General features: G+C 43.9%; 2 protein-coding genes across 2 annotated transcripts in view; both read left to right on the top strand.

Annotated features, from left to right (window-relative positions):
- The window catches only part of LOC120032664 (protein kinase C alpha type-like), a 231850-nt gene that overhangs the window by 131984 nt on the left and 77996 nt on the right, over positions 1-21870 (top strand). Inside the window, exons 4-5 of the mRNA XM_038978858.1 lie at positions 884-995; positions 4062-4190. Coding sequence (XP_038834786.1) covers positions 884-995; positions 4062-4190 — 241 coding nt within the window. The remainder of the gene's footprint in view (positions 1-883; positions 996-4061; positions 4191-21870) is intronic.
- On the top strand, positions 4210-8147 carry LOC120032665. Its single transcript, XM_038978859.1, has 2 exons — positions 4210-6008; positions 6386-8147. Exons 1-2 carry the CDS (start codon positions 5786-5788, stop codon positions 6880-6882), a joined length of 720 nt encoding a protein of 239 aa, XP_038834787.1. The 5' UTR covers positions 4210-5785; the 3' UTR covers positions 6883-8147.

Consider the following 21870-nt stretch of genomic DNA (forward strand, 5'->3'; position numbering starts at 1 on the left):
GACACTACTCATTTGAGCTCTGAGTTCTTCATATCCCATTATGACTCATGGTGTCATGTTATACCAATGACAGTAGTAACCAACCATTCACTAAGGATTGGGTATGTTCTCCTTTGGTATAGTAATGTAGTAGGATGAAGTTGCTTCTATACACTGCTCTAAGATCAGTGTTTGTTTTTCCCCCAATTGTTGAAGTTCCAGTTTGAAGAGTGCAAGCTGATCCTAGATCTGTGTCTAAGGCCAACTTCTACTCTGAGCACTCAGGGTACTGTGACATCCTTTTCTAATGATATACAGCACCAGTCAAAAGTTTGGACACACCTACTCATTCATGGGTTTTTCTGTATTTTTACTATTTTCTACATTGTAGAATAATAGTGAAGACATCAACACTATGAAATAACACATATGGGCTCATGTAGTAACCCAAAAAGTGTTAAACAAATCAAAATATATTTTATATTGAGATTATCCAAAGTAGCCACCCTTTGCCTTGATTACAGCTTTGCAAACTCTTGTCAAGCCAGTGCTGAAGAACATGCTTTGTATAGACCGTACAAGTGTTTGAAGTTTTTCATTCAAACTAAATGACTAGCGCTGACTCATCTCATGTTATCTCATGTATCGACTCCAATTATTACTCTCATACCTTTTTTCAGATCCTGCCATGTCTGGCTCAGTTGAATAGCTTTTCCATCATTACTGTATCTGTGGAAAAAGGAACTTGAACTGTACAGACTGGAGTTAATAAAAGAAAACAATTCCAACTCTACATTCATGTTTTGGGTACCTTTCTTTCTGTTGCAGTACCACTCTGATCATACTGCGTATTGTACATGATTATACTTAACTAACCCCTCACCATGTCTCTTTGTCTTTGCAGGACCCCAGAACCAAGCACAAGTTTAAGATCCACACCTATGGCAGCCCCACCTTCTGCGACCACTGTGGCTCTCTCCTGTATGGTCTCATCCACCAGGGGATGAAGTGTGACAGTGAGTAATGTACCTCTCCGTCCGCTTAGCCTGGGGATCACTATACACAACCTTAACATCAAGCTGACACGCGGTGCACCTGGCTATGGCCAATCTAACCAATAACGGAAGGCTGATGTTACACGCGTCGCTGTTGATCCACCCACTGATGTCGTCTGGTTTGCTTGGTTAGCTAGCTAGCAAGCTACACTGAACAAAAATGTAGAGTGTTGGTCCCATATTTCATGAGCTGAAATAAATTAGCTGAAATCTTCTCACAAACAGTTAGTGCTAAATCGCTAACTGCTCTTCCCATTAACAGACAGACAGATAGGAATGCCGATTAGGACCCGTCTAAAGTGGACAGAATGCTAAATGCACTGGCAGCCAAACAGGATGTGGAGCGCTCTCCTTATACTGAAATGTGTTATAGTGGGCTATGATGGAGCCAGGAAAGCTGTGATGAAGCTGGACCTCGCTGGTGAAAATAGTATCTTGATTTGAAGAGGTTAATGTTGGCTAGGTGTTAGTAACACCTGGGGAGTTATTTCATAACAGCTAATGTTATCATTCTTTGGCAGTGTTATGATTGTCATTATGCAAAAATGCTCCAAAACAAACCTTTTAACATTAGCAAATTATGACATTTCTATCACACATTTACTTACATAACTCATGTAAATTATTGAGGTACAGATGCATCTATCTGGTCTAAAAGTTACCTGCCTCATTCCTATGATAGGAATGTAATGCATTTTCCCAGGCAGACAAAGACAGCTTCGCCAGCGTGTTTGTATTGCCCTGCTTATTGGTTCCCTGTAAAGCACCGGCTTGGCTGTTTGGCAGCACAATGCCTAATATACAACTGGATTCCCTTAGCATTCCCTTGGCTAGCATGATATCCATCACATTACACCACAGCTCTTTTGTTCCTTCACCTTTTCTAAACGAGCCTGTCAGTCAGACACAGGGCCTTGTCTTACACATCAGTTCTATCATTGCCAATCGCCACTTTGAGTAGCCTTCAAGTCACTCTGACAGCTTCCACACAACTTTATAATAATAACATATTATATACTTACTGCTGATGGGATGTCAAAGTAATGCGAGCAGTGCAAACTTTACTGAACAAAAATATAAACTCAACATGTAAAGTGTTTCATGAGCTGAAATAAAAGATCCCAGAAATGTTCCAAATGCACAAAAAGCTTACTTCTCTAAAATGTTGGGCTCAAATTTCATCCCTGTTAGTGAGCATTTCTCCCTTGCCAAGATATTCCATCCACCTGACAGGTGTGGCAGATCAAGAAGCTGATTAAACAGCATGATCATTACACAGGTGCACCTTGTACTAGGAACAATAAAAGGCAGCTCTGAAATGTGCAGTTTTGTCACACAACACAATGCCACAGATGTCTCAAGTTTTGAGGATGTGTGCAATTGGCATGTTGATTGCAGGAATGTTCCGCCAGAGCTGTTACCAGAGAATTGAATGTTAAGTTCTTTACCATAAGAACCTCGTTTTAGAGAATTTGGCAGTACTTCCAACCGGCCTCACAGCTGCAGACCATGTGTATGGCGTTGGGTGGTCGAGAGGTTTGCTGATGTCAACGTTGTGAACAAAGTACCCCATGGTGGCGGTGGGGTTATGGTATGGGCAGGCACCGAACACAATTGTATTTTACCGATGGTAATTTGAATGCACAGGGTTATCCGTGACAAGATCCTGAGGCCATTGTGAGGCATATTTTTTTTTAAGTATCTGTGACCAACATATGCATATCTGTATTCCCAGTCATGTGAAATCCATAGATTAATGTCTAATGAATGTATTAGAATTGACGAACTTTCTTATATGAACTGTAACTCAGTAAAAAAATGTTGCATTTGTATTTTTGTTCCTTATGAATACATGGCTCTGAGTCTGGCTAGCACTGGCAGGAGTATGGGGTAACGTTAGTTACAGTGTGGTGAGGGTGAATTCAGTTCTTTCTTCATCTTGCTAGCTGGCTAGTTATCTAGCTGGTTGTAGCAAAAGGACTTTCTACAAAATGTCGGTAGCTAGCTAGCAACATTAGCGAAGCTAGCTGCACAGTCACATTGGCTACCAAGCAACATGAGATCATTTCTAAATTCTGGAGGCAGTGGAAACACGATTTGAGCTCGCCCACCAAGGCCCAACACGGGTTGATTTCAAAGTTCCAATGGAAACAAGGCTTTAGATGTGCTCAAAGTACATTCAAACACAACTTTATTGACATCGCTCATACTGCACAATGAAGTTAAATGACAATTCTGTCATATTGCCCGAATGAGGATTTCCATTATTTAAAACTGCATTTCCAGTTCCTGTCCATTCCTTCCAGCAGTTTCCCCTCTGAAACCCACACACGATTCACATGATTCCAGAGATCTTTAAATATACATTATCAAAGCTGCTGCGGGCCTTTATTAGTTCAATTCCCTCAGTCTTATGATTTTCATATGTGACAAAGCACGAATGACTTTAATTCAATGTTAAATAGTACATCATATCTCTTCACCAGAGCTGGCGTGTAATACTAATTATGACTCGGGGCTATATATAAATAGGGATTAGGTTATGGTTGCAAAATGAGATTGGCACACGCTGGCTGTTATAATCCTACTGCAAATTAGATTATCATCATGTGTTTTTAATTGCGTGTTGCCATATTGTAGACCAGAGGCCTGTTTGTAGACGCTGATTTTCTATTTATTCATTTCACCTTTATTTCACCAGGTAGGCCAGTTGAGAGGTCTCATTTACAACTGCGACCTGGCCAAGATAAAGCAAAGCAGTGCGACAAAAACAACACGGGATGTTTGAGATACAGTATCCATGTTTTCACATGTGAACAGCACAGTTTTTCAGGATGAAATCAGATATCAATGACTCCCTAGCAACACCTGGCCTTTTGACTTCATAAATAAAGCACATCAGTTTTTGCTTAAACCAACCTTTTTAGTTTGTTTACCTTTCTTCGGCCTCTCCGTCTCTCCTGGGTACCTCTTTTAATGCTGTCTCTCTTTTTCTGTCTGTCTTTCTGTGTGTCTGGATCCCTTCAGCCTGCGACATGAACGTGCACAATCAGTGTGTGATGAACGTGCCCAGCATGTGTGGGACGGACCACACCGAGAGGAGGGGACGCCTCTACCTGAAGTGTGAGGTCACAGAGGACAAGCTGCAGGTCACAGGTAGGCCTCCGGATCGGACCATCTCTCAGACAAATCTATTTCTCACTGTTTGTCCCAAATGACACCTTATTCCTTGTATAGGGCACTACTTTTGACCGAAGCCCACAGGGATCTGATCAAAATCAGTGCACTATGAAGGGAGTAGGGTGCCATTTCAAGCGCATCCGTTTCCTCCTTCCCCAGTGGGGTTATGATGCGTAATGGCTGACAGAGCTTCCTCTTACCTTTTCACAATCAGTCCCAACCATCAGTCCCCAACCACTTTAGCTGTCAGTTGCCTGTTACAGCCCCATATTGATTGATAAGAAAGAAACCACTTCTGGCCACAAATACATTCACAGCATGGATCGCTCCCACCGGGCAGTCATCACCACTGATTCCTGGCAATCCGTGTGTGTGTGTGTGTTCGTTCTTGTGGGTGTGTGCGCCCATGTGCATGTGTGCTCCCTCTAACCTGAGCCTACATCGATTTCTATCTACACAATTGTCAATCGCATCAATAGGCCCAGGCTTTGAAAACCATTCCATTTGTAAAAACACCGTTCAATAGATGAAGTGAACTGGTTGTCATACCAAATATCCCCGCTGTCTGTTTTTGAGTGACAGCAGCCAGGAGACGGCATGTGGTGAGGCAACCATCACTTAATAAAAGCCTCCAGTCTGCAGCCTACAGAGACACGGGTCAATTCCCTTTGGTATACAGATCAATACTGTGTGTGCTTTCCAAATAGCACCCTATTCCCTATATAGTACACTACTTTTGGGCACTGCCTATGTACAGTCACGACAAACCCTGTCCATTTTTTTTTAACTTTATGAACATACCTGGGGCAGGGACGTCGCTAGGCCTAAAGCCCCCCTAAAATATTCATTAGCCCCCACTAAATAAATCAATATATCGGTCAATATATTTTCTCTGTGATTTCTTTTTTTTTCGTGAACCGTTCCATGGCATCTTAAACCTCTTACTAGGACCTGGGGGAGGCTGCTGCATATGCACTAGTGACTGTTACACTTCGAACACACCGACTGTGTCCTTGTGTTTTGGTACACCAGAAGTACATTCATTTCCAATGGAAAGCTGCGTTTGCCTTGCAGCATTGCGTTGCAGAGGCAGTTGCAGTGCGTTTTGTGTGGCGCATACGTTGGTTTTATCGAACGTATGCATCAAATTGTAGACTTGACAGAAAGTAGCGAAATGTGAATGTTGAATTTGTTTTGCACACATATCCAGTAGAAAAATGTGGGATAACATAAAAACAGTTTGACTGTAGAATTTCTTAACATTTTGTTATTCATTTATTTGCCAAGTATATTATTTATTTGATGACATCCACAAATTAATTGTGAGAGCCTATAATATAATGTCCCTTAAATGCAGTTTTGGAGTGAAATGCAATAATAAATAGTCAAGATAGCAGCGTAGGCTCTTTCAACAATGAGACCAACGTTGAGGAAGGTGGTCTTGATCGCGCTGTTGGGCCGGGACCAGCCGTGCCGAAAGCGCAGGTCTGTGTGGGTCCAGAGATGGTTAAAGTCCTGAAAGCACAGGTCTGTGTGGGTCCAGAGATGGTTAAAGTCCTGAAAGCACAGGGATGTGTGGGTTCAGAGATGGTTCAAGTCCTGAAAGCAGGCAGGGGAGTTCCACCGTCTCATTCAAGAGCTTCGACTGTTTGGAGAGGAATTCCGAAGTTACTTTCGTCTGGACCAAAGCCAGTTCGATCACCTGCTCCAGATGGTTGGAGCCAGGATCACCCGGATGGATACCAACTACCGGGAGTCCATCAGCCCAGTTGAACGCCTGGCGATTTGTCTCCGGTAAGCTAAATTCTAGAACATTTTTAAAGCATTTGATACCATAATTGATTGATATTTGATACATTGTTTTTTTTTTTTGAACCAAAAAGGGTTCTACCTGGAACCAAAAAGGGTTCTCCTATGGGGACAGCCGGAGAACCCTTTTAAGTAGATAGAAAGAATGGTACTAAGAGTAGAGTTGGCCTGGGCTACAGTTTAATGATATAGTCATAGACTGAATTGTACTGTTTCAAGGCATTGTTAACGATGGTTGAGTATTACAATATAATTAGTAGAGCATAATAAACTGTAATGAGGTAGATATATGAGTAGATATAATATGTGGGTGGAATTCAAATCACACACAATATTGATAATTATTTTGAATTATATTTCAGATTCTTGGCGACGGGACTTCTACAGGACCATCGGATTCAGCTTCCGAAGTGGACGGTCCACGGTGGCAGGCATTGTCCCCTCTGTGGCACAAGCCATTTGGGACTGTCTGGTTGGTGAATACATGCCTGTCCCCAAGGAGGAAGACTGGAGGGCCATCGCTGCCGAGTTCCTGGAGAGGTGGAATTTCCCCAACTGTCTTGGTTCCATTGACGGGAAACATGTAGTAATCCAGGCTCCACCGTGCTCAGGTTCGCAATTCTACAACTACAAGGGTACATATTCAGTTGTACTCTTGGCTGTAGTAGATGCCATCTACTGTTTCCGTGTTGTCGATGTTGGTGCTTACGGCAAGGGAAGTGATGGCGGGACCCTCCGGGACTCTGCCTTCGGCCAGGCACTTCAGGATGGCACATTGGAAATTCCACGACCTGCATCACTCCCTGGGGCTGAAGACGTGTTCCCCACATCTTCGTCAGCGACGAGGCCTTCACTTTGAGACACAACCTCATGAGACCCTACGCTGGACGCCAGCTGCCATTGCCAAAGCCTGTAAGGATCTTTAAAAAACGGCTGTCCAGGGCAAGGTTAGTTGTTGAATGCGCCTTTGGGATTCTGGCAGCCCGGTGGAGAATGTATCGGAGAGTGCTTGGTCTCAGCCTCTCAAATGTCGATGCCTGCGTGAAGGCCACATATGTTCTCCACTACTACCTGCGGAGGTCATTCCAGGAGCCGCTCCGGATGGAGATGGGCACGCCAAATGGTCACCTTCCTGATGTCAACAACGCCCCCAGACAGGCACTCCCGGTGAGGGAGAAGCTGACCACCTACTTCTCATCGCCAGCAGGTGAAGTCCCATGGCAGTATGCCGTGGAGTGAAACTGCTCTTTTAAGAGCCCCCTACCACAAAGGTTATTTTAAGAACCATCCACTGTTGTCCATAAAATAGATTTTTTTCCCCCAGATTACTTTATGTATCATTGTCTCTCTTCATTTGGAAGCTATATTTAAGTGACATTTGGGAGTAAAGACCACACCTTAAAACCCCTTCCCTCTCCCATTAACGTCAGTATTATACACACCTGGCATGGTACATCAGGTGAGCGGTGAGCGTATGATAACAAAGGGAAAGGGTAACCTAGGGTCCATACAAATAGTACAGTTTACCACCATGTTCACTGGCCTGACAAAATACAGGTGGGAACTTTCATCTTGTCTTAGATCAGCAAAGGTGTAGGGAAGAAATAAGCAGATTAAGTCTAAATGAGATATTAATAAACAACTGACTATGAAAACATAATTTAAGTATTCAAGTACAGGAAAGAACATGCCAGGTATGTGTGTTGTAAAACATGTTTTTAAAAATGAAACTATTTGAGAGGTGTGTGTATGTGCATGTAAAAATAACAAAAATGAATATGCAGCCTCTAATCTGTAAGAGAACAACAAGAGCATGTGTTTTTGGCACAACTGCAGACAGATACAGGCACTACTCATAAAGCCTAGACGTAGTAGGGGAACTTCAGACATGGCCATAAAGAGCGAGAGGGCAGGGCACTGGAGAGCTGAGGTACAGAGAGGAGTGGAGAAGAGGTCTGTGTGGGTGTCTGTCTCTGAAAAAAATAAAATAATATGTAGCCATAACACAGCTAAACAAACAAATTGCCCCTGGATGTCATGGACCAGTCGATGGAACATAACTTCACAAAAGGTTTCAACACCTTGGTTTTCAAGTGGTTTTAAATGAAATAAATATATTCACCTTTAGAGCATCTGTGAATTCTCCGGTGTGTGAGTTTCAATTCTGTCAATTCAGAAATCTATGTAACACTAATAATGAATGCTATCCTAAGACTTTATAAACAAATGACTTTATGAATTGACTGAATTTAAAGGGAACTGACGTGTGTGAAAAGAAAGGTACAATGAGGGAGGTCAAAACAACAACCAGACAACTCCTCTTCCTGTCCTTCCTCTCCTCTTCCTGTCCTTCCTGTCCTTCCTCTCCTCTTCCTGTCCTTCCTGTCCTTCCTTCCTCTCCTCTTCCTGTCCTTCCTCTCCTCTTCCTGTCCTTCCTGTCCTTCCTCTCCTCTTCCTGTCCTTCCTGTCCTTCCTCTTCCTGTCCTTCCTCTCCTCTTCCTGTCCTTCCTCTTCCTGTCCTTCCTGTCCTCTTCATGTGATTCCTCTCCTCTTCCTGTCCTTCCTCTCCTCTTCCTGTCCTTCCTGTCCTTCCTCTCCTCTTCCTGTCCTTCCTCTCCTCTTCCTGTCCTTCCTGTCCTCTTCCTGTCCTTCCTCTCCTCTTCCTGTCCTTCCTGTCCTTCCTCTCCTCTTCCTGTCCTTCCTCTCCTCTTCCTGTCCTTCCTCTCCTCTTCCTGTCCTTCCTGTCCTTCCTCTCCACTTCCTGTTCTTCCTCTCCTCTTCCTGTTCTTCCTCTCCTCTTCCTGTCCTTCCTCTCCTCTTCCTGTCCTTCCTGTCCTTCCTGTCCTTCCTCTCCTCTTCCTGTCCTTCCTGTCCTTCCTCTCCTCTTCCTGTCCTTCCTGTCCTTCCTCTCCTCTTCTTGTCCTTCCTCTCCTCTTCCTGTCCTTCCTGTCCTTCCTCTCCTCTTCCTGTCCTTCCTCTCCTCTTCCTGTCCTTCCTCTCCTCTTCCTGTCCTTCCTGTGAGCTGGTCGGCTAAATGGAATCCATCTCTGGAAGGGAAGAGAAAAACAACATATACAAGCTTAACATAATAGAACACCATAAAAGGTGAGATTTATGTTAACTAAATACTGCTTGTATAGAGTAGTTAGTTGCATAAATATTGGAACAGTGTGGTAAAGTTGGTAATACTTGCAGTTTACTCATGGAATTTGTATTTCAGATCAAAAGATGAATGTGACAGGCAAATATTTTGACAGCAAACTGTTGTTTTAGGATGTTTTCTAACGCAGAAACAACAGCTATACATTTGCCTGATTTTAATACTTTGATCTGAAAACCAATTAACCTACATGACTATACTGTAAAAATGACCTACTTTACTTCACTGTCGCAACACTTATGACACTACCTGTGATGTGGAGAAGAAAACAAACTGTACCATTGAACTCGGCTTCAAAAAGCAGCTGATACATTTTAACCCCATACTGCTGCTTGTCTTTGCTGAGGCAGCCTCTTCAGTGTTGGCACCAGGCTCATGGCAAAGGGGGTCTCTTCATCCTCCTTCCTGTGAGCATCAGGTTGGGCTGCATCCCTCTCGACGACTTGGAGGAGCCTCTGCTGAAATGAGTTGAGTGGATCTGGGGGCTGGTACCTCCGACGATGCCTGGTGTGAAGTTGTTTCTCTCTGTCTCTGTCACTGCACCTGTACATAGCCCATCTGTAAATAGCCCATCCAACTACCTCATCCCCATACTGTTATTTTTTTTTTTGCTCCTTTGCACCCCAGTATCTCTACTTGCACATTCATCTTCTGCACATCTATCACTCCAGTGTTTAATTGCTAAATTGTAATTATTTCGCCACTAGGCCTATGTATTGCCTTACCTCCCTTATCTTACCTCATTTGCACACACTGTACATATACTTTTTTTTCTCCCTCTATTGTGTTATTGACTGTTTGTTTATGTGTAACTCTGTATTGTTGTTTGTGTCGCACTGCTTTGCTTTATCTTGGCCAGGTTGCAGTTGTAAATGAGAACTTGTTCTCAACTAGCCTACCCGGTTAAATAAAGATGAAATATATAATATAGAAACGAAGAGGAACAACGTCACACCAGGCGTCGTCGGAGGTACCAGCCCCCAGATCCACTCAACTCATTTCAGCAGAGGCTCCTCCAATAGAAAGCAATAGAAAGGGAAGTGGGTAAAAACATAGGAGCAGGGAAGGCAGCATATGATTAATGAATCACAGTGCTACCCAAATATTCTCTGTTCATCACAATTACATTACGGGTCAGGCGGCGATGATGGGACTGGGGGTTGGCATCCTCTCTCACATCATAACATATCTGCCAACGAGAGACAGAGCATGTTTAAGCCTTGTTTTTATTTTTTATTCTAACATTGTTAGTCATCATAATCATCAGGAGGTGAAATTCAAAACTGACCTTGGATCATTAACTCTGGGACTACTGCATCTCTGTATTTCAATGCAAAGCATCTCTTTAATAATACTTCCTGTTGACCTGACCAAGTGACCTCTCACCTCTGATCATGCTGTGCCCTCTGTAGCCAGTTCAGATGTGGGAGGGGTTCACAGACACAGCTGATATAACCTAGAGGATTTAGGGAGAAGAGGAGAGCGGGATGAAGTGAAGGAGAGAGACTGTTATTGAGAAAATAAGTTCAACAGGAATCTGTGTGTGTGTGTGGTCTCACCTGGCGCCCACATCACACTAAGTGGCTGCAGAGTGCTTTATGCTGGAAAACATGAACAGACACTCGAGGACAAACAATATAGCGTAGTTATAGAAATAATGAAGTGTCTTACTATTCTCCATGGTTGGCCCTCTTGCCTATTCTTTGAAGGTGGAAGGAACCACAGTTATACACCTGAGCCTGCTTACTGAACAACACCATCCATCAATCAGATTGATACATGAGTGTGTAGGTGTGGGTTATAGGGTGTCTAATTGTTCCACATTTTTTCAATATGGGTGATTTAAAACAGCTTGTTTTGTTTTTGCACAGACATCACACCCTTACCTAAACAGCACCCTCACCTGAGAAGTAGAAACCAAAGATAGAGAAACTGGGAATTTTATAACTGCAGTTGATATAGCTAAGTAAATGAAAGAATATGTCCCCTCCTGGTCCTCGTGTCTATCCTCATGAAGTTATGCAGGACACAGGTAGCCTTCACACACCTGAATTCCTCCAGGAGGTTGTCCCAGATGGCCCTGGTCACCCAACCTTGCAGTGCCCTACTACGTTAACTGTAGGCAATCATTTTGAAGGACTCTCCAGTTACAAGGTATCTGTAGGAATATAGAAGACAAAGTAATTATTAGACTTCTACATCACCAGGTCATTGTGGATCACTACAGTATAATATCCCTGATAACAAATCATGATAACATTGGATTGATAGATGCATGGACACACATATGTGCATGTATAGCATGTGACAATAACAGGATCATGAATACATAAATACCACTTGAAGCTTGATAAGTTGTTCATTTGAATCAGCTGTTCATTGCTAATGCAAAAGCAAAAATGTGCACCCTTTTGAGTCCCCAGGACCAGGACTGAGAACCACTGCTCTTCATTGGGACCTCTTCATATGTAGACAGGCTTTCATAGCTCTCTTTATCTGAGGACAGAAAACCTCACAAGAAACAGACTTCATTATAGTCAAATTACACCACACTGAATATTATGTTACTATTATCTCCGTCCTCACTTCTAGGGACAGGAACAACACAAAAGTACCTGCCCTATCCAGAATAGCCTACTCTCTCACTTTGACAGTTGGGGCTGCTATCCTTTCACCCTCCTCCATGGCTGTTAGCTAGCTACCTACAAATGCATTTGGAGTTTGTATTTTACAGTGATAAATATATCAAGATAGCTAGCTAATATGAAGTTAGGTAGCTGGGGATATTTAATTCACTTAGCTATCTATATAGTATGTGAAGTTGGCTAGATAGTTAGCTAGCTCATTTAGCAGCACATTTGAGTTAGCCTGCACTGTAGCTAGTTAGCTAATAATACATCTTTTTTTTTTACATTTACGAGAAATGTATTTACTTACTTGAATAGGTTCTCCCAGCCATGTGGACAACTGGAAACAGGGCAGCAAAGTTTGTCACCAGAGTGTTTTAGATTATATTACTATTGAACTATGTACCCATTTAACAACCAGAACCTTCATACAAACTTGCTATGCTGAATAATTGACGCACAATCGAACGTGCTGCTATATGCTGCCAGCACGCCCACAAGCGAGTCACAATTGGCGGCACACGGTAGTTTACCATTATCTAGTGTACATGCACCGTTAGACCTACTTGTAACTTTATATACTTCGGTGGCTTGAGACTGCTAGCTAACGGTAAACGGACAGGAGGGAGTATGCCAGACCCCCCTAAAAGAGGCATAGCCCCCCTATCCATGAATCTCTAGTGACGTCCCTGCCCAGGGGTATATCTGTGTGGGCTTAGTCAGAAACAGGGGTCTCTCTTTTACATGTATTTAGTGAGTCACGACTCGTTTCGCATGTCTTTTTTGTGTGTGTGGGTGTGTGTGTGTGTGTGTGTTTGTTTTTCTGCATGTATGTGTTTAACTGTTGGTTCTGTATCGGATGATTTCAGTCAGGCATAGAATGGACAGCACCAAAGGTGGTCCAATCAGGCAATATGCTTAGTGCTACTGCATAAAGTGGTACCGCATCTTACTTCAAGGCCAAACTATTGATACTACTGAATAACATTGTGCTGTATTTTTAGTGTTTCTTTGACATGGGATGTTGTAGGAAACAGTTCCCTCTTTTTATGCTAATTCTAGCTAATGTTAGTTACATAATAATCTAGTTACATAGTTAGTTACATAATAATAGTTACATAATAATCACATACATGTATTTAGTAGTGGAGTCCAACAGTGTCATTTCAGTGTTGGTACACATTCAGATTCAGTACAATGACTACAATTTAATTTCCTGCTTGTGTAATTACATACAATACATGTGGAATTCCCTCCCCAGATAATAATATGGATGCCCCCACACCACACACAGAGCTGTAGGAAATTGGAAACAGGTACACACAGTCAGTCCACTAACTGGTTAAGCTTGGGTCCCTAAATCAAATCACATTCCCTCAACACACACTTATCACATTATCGCCCACGAGATGGAAGCAACCCCGGAAACATTCAATCAAATAGGGCTGTGGTCTTTGGCTTAGTTCACTCCAAAGGGTAAAACACACACGGTTAATATTAAGTTTGCTTTTCCGTTGAACTGATAATGCCAAGTCATGTACTTGTCATATAGCACTTTATATTATTGAGAGTTCACTCTAGAACCATATTATAACCCTATTATGTTTCCCCAAATGTTTTGTCACATATGAAAATTGCGGTTCAACTTAGTGCAGATCAACTCGTTTCCCTCCGATATGTGAGGTCACTTTTCATGGCCCAATCATACGCCCGGCTGGCTGCCAAGCGCTCAGACCAGACGTGTGTGTGTATAATTCGAGGGTGGCTTCCCTCCGTCGGCATAATTGCTAGTGTGAAATGATGTGTGACTCAAATGTAGGGGAGGAGGACGGAATCGGGAAAAGGAAGGGAAGGGAAGTGGACCTAACTTTCATAATCCAATAGTTACAGAGAGAAAATAGCACTAGGAAGTGGAGATAGGAGGACCCATGTACTGTAAAGCCCTGTTCTAATGTTGAAATGCATAGTTTTTTCCTCCACCCCTTCATGCAATCATGAATCTAATCTATTTTGGATAGGTGAGAGTAAGCATAACACCAACACGGTCAAATCAGTGATAGCAAAGGGACCAAAGGAGGAAGGGTGTGTTCTCAAAGTATTGGCACCGGGCCTACAAAACGTTAAGGAGATACCACTGGGCAGTGCAGCCCAAGAACATCTAGTACTCTGTGTGGGCACCCATCCTATGACACTGTCGGAAGAAGAAGAGAGCAAAGAGTGCCAAGCCATGTTGCTAACAAATACAGACCCACGTCTATTTCAATTGACTACTTGTGTCTCAATGTATCCCCTATCCCTTGGCTGGCGGTAGCCTTCCCAAGCAGCCTTCAACTAAGTGTCACTTCCTTAATCTAAGTGTCACTTTCACTCAGTCAGTTCTGCTTCAAAGGGGCTTTTGGCTGGCTTCTCCTTGGAACATTCTGCTTCTCCTTAACTCTATTGAGGTTCAGTACAGAGCAGCGGCCTGCTTATATGCCTACTGGCAGACAGTCCCCCTTGCACTGGGCTCGGCTGTGCTGTGGCTATGAGGTGCACACACACTCAAACACACACACAAATATTCCCGTAGCTAAATCGCTAACTGCTCTTCTCACAAACAGTTAGTGCTAAATTGCTAACTGCTCTTCCCATTAACAGACAGACAGATAGGAATGCCGATTAGGACCCGTCTAAAGTGGACAGAATGCTAAATGCACTGGCAGCCAAACAGGATGTGGAGCGCTCTCCTTATACTGAAATGTGTTATAGTGGGCTATGATGGAGCCAGGAAAGCTGTGATGAAGCTGGACCTCGCTGGTGAAAGTAGTATCTTGATTTGAAGAGGTTAATGTTGGCTAGGTGTTAGTAACACCTGGGGAGTCATTTCATAACAGCTAATGTTATCATTCTTTGGCAGTGTTATGATTGTTCTAAAAATGCTCCAAAACAAATAATTTACATGAGTTATGTAAGTAAATGTGTGATAGCAAATTATTACATTTCTAACGTTAGCGTTTGCAAATTATGACATTTCTGTCACACATTTACTTACATAACTCATGTAAATTATTGAGGTACAGATGCAGCTATCTGGTCTAAAAGTTACCTGCCTCATTCCTATGATAGGAATGTAATGCATTTTCCCAGGCAGACAAAGACAGCTTCGCCAGCGTGTTTGAATTGCCCTGCTTATTGGTTCCCTGTAAAGCACCGGCTTGGCTGTTTGGCAGCACAATGCCTAATATACAACTGGATTCCCTTAGCATTCCCTTGGCTAGCATGATATCCATCACATTACACCACAGCTCTTTTGTTGCTTCACCTTTTCTAAACGAGCCTGTCAGTCAGACACAGGGCCTTGTCTTACACATCAGTTCTATCATTGCCAATCGCCACTTTGAGTAGCCTTCAAGTCACTCTGACAGCTTCCACACAACTTTATAATAATAATATATTATATACTTACTACTGATGGGATGTCAAAGTATTGTGTGCAGTGCAAACTTTACTGAACAAAAAAAATAAACTCTATGTAAAGTGTTGGTCCCATGTTTCATGAGCTGAAATAAAAGATCCCAGAAATGTTCCACACGCACAAAAATCTTCTTTCGATCAAATTCTGTGCACAAATTTGTTTACATCCCTGTTAGTGAGCATTTCTCCTTTGCCAAGATATTCCATCCACCTGACAGGTGTGGCATATCAAGAAGCTGATTAAACAGCATGATCATTACACAGGTGCACCTTGTACTGGGGACAATAAAAGGCCATTCTAATATGTGCAGTTTTGTCACACAACACAATGCCACAGATGTCTCCAGCGTGCAATTGGTAGGATGACTGCAGTGCCAGAGAATTAAATGTACATTTTTCTACCATAAGCTGCCCCCGATGTCATAGAGAATTTGGCAGTACATCCAACTGGCCTCACAACTGCAGACCACGTGTAACCACTCCGACTCAGGACCTCCACATCCAGCTTCTTCGTCACCTGCGGGATCGTCTGAGACCAGCCACCCAGACAGCTGATGAAACTGTGGTTTTGCACAACTGAAGACTTTCTACACAAACTGTCTCAGGGAAGCTCATCTGCATGCTCGCCATCCTCACCAGGGTCTTGACCTGACTGCAGTTTGGCGTCGTAACCGACTTCAGTCGGAAAATGCTCACCTTCAATGGCCACTGGCGTGCTGATGAAGTCTGCTCTTCACGGGTGAATCCCGGTTTCAACTGTACCGGCCAGATGGCGTCGTGTGGCAGCGGTTTTCTGATGTTGTAACGAGTGCGCAAAGAGAGGGAAGTTCAGGGTGTGAGTGCTTTAATAAATAAAAGGAACAATGAACACGTAACAGAAACAACAAACCGACAAGAAAACCAAGTCAATAACACCTGAGGAAAGAACCAAGGGGAGTGACAGATATAGGGAAGATAATCAACAAGGTTATGGAGTCCAGGTGAGTGTCATGAGGCGCAGGTGCGCGAGACGATGGTGACAGGTGTGCAGGATAATCAGCAGCCTGATGACCTAGAGGCCGGAGAGGGAGTATATGTGACAGTACCCCTTCCCCGACGCGCAGCTTCAGCAGCAGGACCTTGTCAAAGGGGACGAACCCGGGGATCAGGAGCTGACTGGTCACCCTTGCTGATGTGCGAGAACATGTCGAGTCAGCTGGGCCGCGGGAACCTGACAGATCGGTTGAGGCAGGGGAGCCAGGCGATCCGGCTGTGGCAGGGGAGCCAGGCGATCCGGCTGTGGCCGGGGAGCCAGGCGATCTGGCTGTGGCCGGGGAGCCACACTTCCTGGTGCTTCCCTTAGGTGAGGTGTTATGCTGTAACGAGTGCGATGAGAGTCGGGAAGCAGGTTCAGGGAGTGAGTGTTTTAATAAATAAAAGAAACAATGAACACGAAACACAAACAACGCACCGACATGAAAACAGAGCCAATAACACCTGAGGAAAGAACCAAGGGGAGTGACAGATATAGGGAAGATAATCAAGGAGGTGATGGAGTCCAGGTGAGTGTCATGAGGCGCAAGTGCGAAAGACGATGGTGATTGTGAATAAAGTGCCTCATGGTGGGGTTATGGTATGGGCAGGCATAAGCGGCGGACAACGAACACAATTGCATTTTATCGATGGCAATTTGAATGCACAGAGATACCGTGATGAGATCCTGAGGCCCATTGTCGTGCCATTCATCCGCTGCCATCTCATGTTTCAACATGATAATGTCGCAAGGATCTGTACACAATTCCTGGAAGCTGTAAATGTCCCAGTTCTTCCATGGCCTGCATACTCACCAGACATGTCACCCATTCAGCATGTTTGGGATGCTCTGGATTGACATATGACAGCATGTTCCAGTTCTCGCCAATATCAGCAACTTTGCACAGCCATTGAAGAGGAGTGGTACAACATTCCACAGGCCACAATCAACAGCCTGATCAACTCTATGTGAAGGAGATGTGTCGCGCTGCATGAGGCAAATGGTGGTCACACCAGATACTGACTGATTTTCTGATCCACGCCCCTACCTTTATTTTTAAGGTCTGTGACCAACAGATGCATATCTGTATTCCCAGTCATGTGACATACATAGATTAGGGCCTAATTGGTTGATTTCCTTTATCTGAACTGTAACTCAGTAAAATCGTTGAAATTGTTGCATGTTGCGTTTATATTTTTTGTTCAGTGTATGACCATTCTGATGAAATGGATTTGAGTTTTGTGGCTATTTACAGAGAGAAGTGTTTGATAGTATTCTGGGACTATATGACTTATGTGGTCTGCTTGGAGTGACATGTTTGTGGGATGAGAGAAAATGCCATTCGGAAAGGCAACATAATGACAAGTAATGCGTGTGCGCGTCTGTCTGTGCGTGTCGTCTGTCTCTATCTGTGTGTATATCATACACTTAGAACAGACTAAACGAGCCTATACTCAGCCCTGTCTTCCCACATCTTGGAGCTGTACAATTTGGTTTCATTTGGTTGATCACACCCTGAATTGCCATGCTGTGAAGCTGGCTTCTATGAAGAAATCCTGTACCTTGTCTTAGAAGCCCAAACGCAGCAGTAATAAGATCCGATAAGGAGAACGTTTACGCTTGGCTTGTCACCTCAACGAGATTCCTAGCGCTGAGATTAATATTCACGGGCGAATTCTGACTTCTCACTTAGTCATGCATTGATGTCAACGGGAGACTAAGTGAAACTCCAATTCGAGTGGAAATTAGCATATTCTCCCCTTAGATAGGGTGGTCCTCTCGTCCTCCTCCTCCTTGTCATATATCACCAGCTCTAAGTGCTCCGTGTATTGAGCTGAGGAACTTAGTGGTTTACCTTTTTTAAACTGACAAAAGAAAACAAACCCAGAGCCATAACCCAGGCAACTACAGAACATGCACTCTACCCTGCCTCTTCAAGATAACCATACCTTTATTCACACACACACACACACACACGCACGCACAAACCCACACTCTCACTCTCATCCTGTGACACACACTCTACCCTGCCTCTTCAAGATAACCATACCTTTATTCACACACACACACACACACACACACACATACGCACGCACAAACCCACACTCTCACTCTCATCCTGTGACACACACACTCCACCCTGCCTCTTCGAGGTTCTATAATCATACTTTTATTCTCAAACACACACATACAGTACATACACACGCACGCATGTGCACACACACTCCAGTATTGGTAAGGGCCAGGAGGACAGCTGGCCTATGACACCTCTCCTTCCTGCATCAGGGAGACCCCCAATAGCGTCAGTGACGTCACTCGTCACCAGAATGTCTCCATAGAGGACAGGTAGTGACTGCGACTCCGACACAGGAAGAAGGGTGGCACCACTTGACTTTTCCATGATGCCTGAAGAAAGAGAGACCGAGAGACTGAGAGAGACCGAAACAGAGAATGAGACCGAAACAGAGAATGATAGAAAGAGAGGGAGCAAATAGAGAGGGATGAGTGAGGGAGATGAAGAGAGCGAGAGAGTAAGGTATCGAACAGGGGAGTTGGAGAGAACAGAGCGGGTGAAATGCTTACAGGAAAGGCAAAGTACTGAACACAGAGTGGGGTGTGGTGTTTTTGCCAAACGGGTGAAATCGCTATGACAGGATGGTGCCGTAGGGAGCTAACTGGACAGAACCAGCTCTGTTTTGTTCTGGTTGAGGACAAACCTCGGGGTATATGCCTTCCTCCTTCAGTTCTTCCCTCAAATACAGAGTCCATTCTCTCTCTCTCTCTCTCTCTCTCTCTCTCTCTCTCTCTCTGTGTTGTTCTGTTGCTTTGTCTCGGGCCTCAGCCTTTATTCATTGAGTCCGGTGTTATGTAAGACAGGGTGACAGTGTTTCTGTTGCTGTTTTGTAACTCTGGGCATGGTAGGTTTGAGGAGAGGGGAAGGAGGTTTGGTTGGCTCAGAGTGATGCACACAGAGACTGACAAATACTCATAAACACGCACTCAGACAAACAAACCCATAAAAACATGAATACAGACAGACCAGACAGATGTCTGTGTGCATGTTTGGTTTTGTGCTCTGTACTGGTACCCCGTGTATATAGCCAAGTATCGTTACTCATTGTGTATTTATTTATTTATTCCTTGTCTATTATTTTTCCAATTTATTATTTAAAATTGTTTTCATTTTTTTCAACTATTTCTCTTTTTTCTCTCTCTGCTAGCCTGTGGTTTACCAAGCATGTGACAAATAACATTTGGTTTGATTTGATTGGTGTGTAACTGTGGCCTGTTAGTCATCTCTGTGTGTGTGTGTGTGTGTGTGTGTGTGTGTGTGTGTGTGTGTGTGTGTGTGTGTGTGTGTGAGGATGAAAGGTGTAATTGCTCTGACTCACGGCTCGGCTCTGCAAAACCTCATCTAGAACAATCCCCTCATCCCCAGGCTCTTTCGGTCTCTGCTTCCCTCTTTTTGCTTAAACATGTTTCAATCTCCTGCTTTTTTTGTCTTTCCCACTCTCTCCATCCCTCTTCATCTTGCTTTTTGTCTCTTTTTTTCACTCCTTTCCATCCATCTCTCTCTTTTGGATGTCGTTATGCCTCATCCCACTGTTCTTTCTCGCTTTCAGCCCCTCAAATTATAATGGAACTGGGCCATTATACATTCTCCTCTTGTTCTAATTGTCTTTTCGTGACCTCATTATTTGTATTTACAATGGCAGCTTTCCTGTGTTTTGTCTCTCTGGTCTTTGAATCTCTGATTCATACCATGATATAGAAGCCACGAGTACACTGTCAGACTCTAGACAGCGTGATTGACATGGCGTCAGAATATGTTACATGGCAGACATCGTTCGGTAGTTTCTCTGAGGTAATACTAGACAAGTGGCAGGAAGATTGACATGTGTTGACAGTTAGGGAGTATTAGCTCTTCCTCTGTCTAGTGAATAGCACATTTTGTCAGATGTTATAGAACTGCACAAAGGTGAATGTTGGGTCTACCACCCGTGGCTCTCAATGCCATATCCAAGGCTTTGCTTCCACCTGCATACAGAAAACCATCATCTGCATTCAATAGCCGTCTGTCTTTTCTGTCACGAAAGCTGAAGAAATTCCGTCCAGCTTGGCCCGACGGCCTTTTCTGAGCTGTCAATCACATTACAATCAATCAGATTTGCTGTGTATTATACAGCACTTGCTCTCAGGATCCATAATGCTGTCTTTTCTAGTTCACAAAGAGAAACTGAAACAGGGTCTGCTTCCCAAAATGGCACCCTATTCCCTACATAGTGCACTACTTTTGACCAGGGCCTCTGGTCAAAAGTAGTGCACTATGTAGGGAATAGGGTGCCATTTTGGGATGTAACCATTGCCTGCATTCCATTACCCCTCCCACTCCCATATAGTCTGCTATGTACTTAGTGCCAGTATAAACTGGCACAGTATTTCCCTCCATGAGGCCAGCAGTTTTTTCCTTATGCTAATGTTTTCCATCTCCACTAAATACTCCACTGTTGTTGGTAATGACCCTAGCAGGGCACCGTAGCGGGCAGGGTCTGTGAGTCATCAGCTGTAATAACCAGGCGTAGGAATGAAATAGAATCCTGATTGCCTTCCTGTGATGATTAAATCATGGGGTTTGTCCATAGAAACACTACAGGCAAATGAGGAATTCTCTAGATGATGGTGGTGACGATGTTGACGGCGGTGATGGCTGTGACCGTTGTGGTTACTGACACAAATTAGGTCACTGAACCTCCTATTGCACCTTTATTACCCATCTGACCTACTATATCGCACCTCCAAAGACAGGGGGCAGTGTGTAACGCAAACACTCCCAGCCTATACCAGAAGAGTTCCTATACTGACCACAGCACCACGGCCGTCCACCCCGACACCACTGCTCCCACTGACTCCACTGTCATAAAACAGACCTGCTATCCAATATATAGAATGTGTACAGTAGACACAGTGGGCGTGTATTAAAAAGTCAACAGAAACCCAGAAGAGGGCAAGCAGCCAACTGCCACAGACGAGTTATTGTGGCTAAGCCCACACCCTAGTCCCACAGTCAGCCTTCACTCCTAGAATCACAACCTTCACTCTCTGTGGCTCTCTGTACGATGCCTTGGGGACCATGCCTAAGGGACTTTCATGGGAGAGGGTATGGAGGGGACTGCAATGAGAAGGGACTTGCGGGATTGTGTTGGGAAAGGACAAGGAGGGGAACTCGTGGGAGGAGTGGGTATGGCGAGGGCTTCCTAGATTCATAGATAGGCCTCCTCCTCCATCGGTAAACTAACATGTAACACTTGAGGGTGGGAAGTTCAGCCTCAAAAGAGAGAATGCTTTGTGTAGTGAGACCCTCTATGTGGATTTAAAAGCCCTTCAGAGTTGAACTGCAAGGTTGGGTCAACTCTCTGGGTAACCAGAAACTTCATGGGGGCGGTTTCCCGGACACAGACAAAGCCTAGTCCTGGACTGAAAGGCAGGCTCAGTGAACAATCTCTATTGAAGGTGCTTTTTAGTCGAAGACACCAGACAATATATTTATAGTAGTTTATTGTAGTTTATCGTAGTTTGTTGCTGCAAAGACATGTG

Source organism: Salvelinus namaycush, chromosome 39 (assembly GCF_016432855.1).
Source record: "Salvelinus namaycush isolate Seneca chromosome 39, SaNama_1.0, whole genome shotgun sequence".
Taxonomy (NCBI): domain Eukaryota; kingdom Metazoa; phylum Chordata; class Actinopteri; order Salmoniformes; family Salmonidae; genus Salvelinus; species Salvelinus namaycush.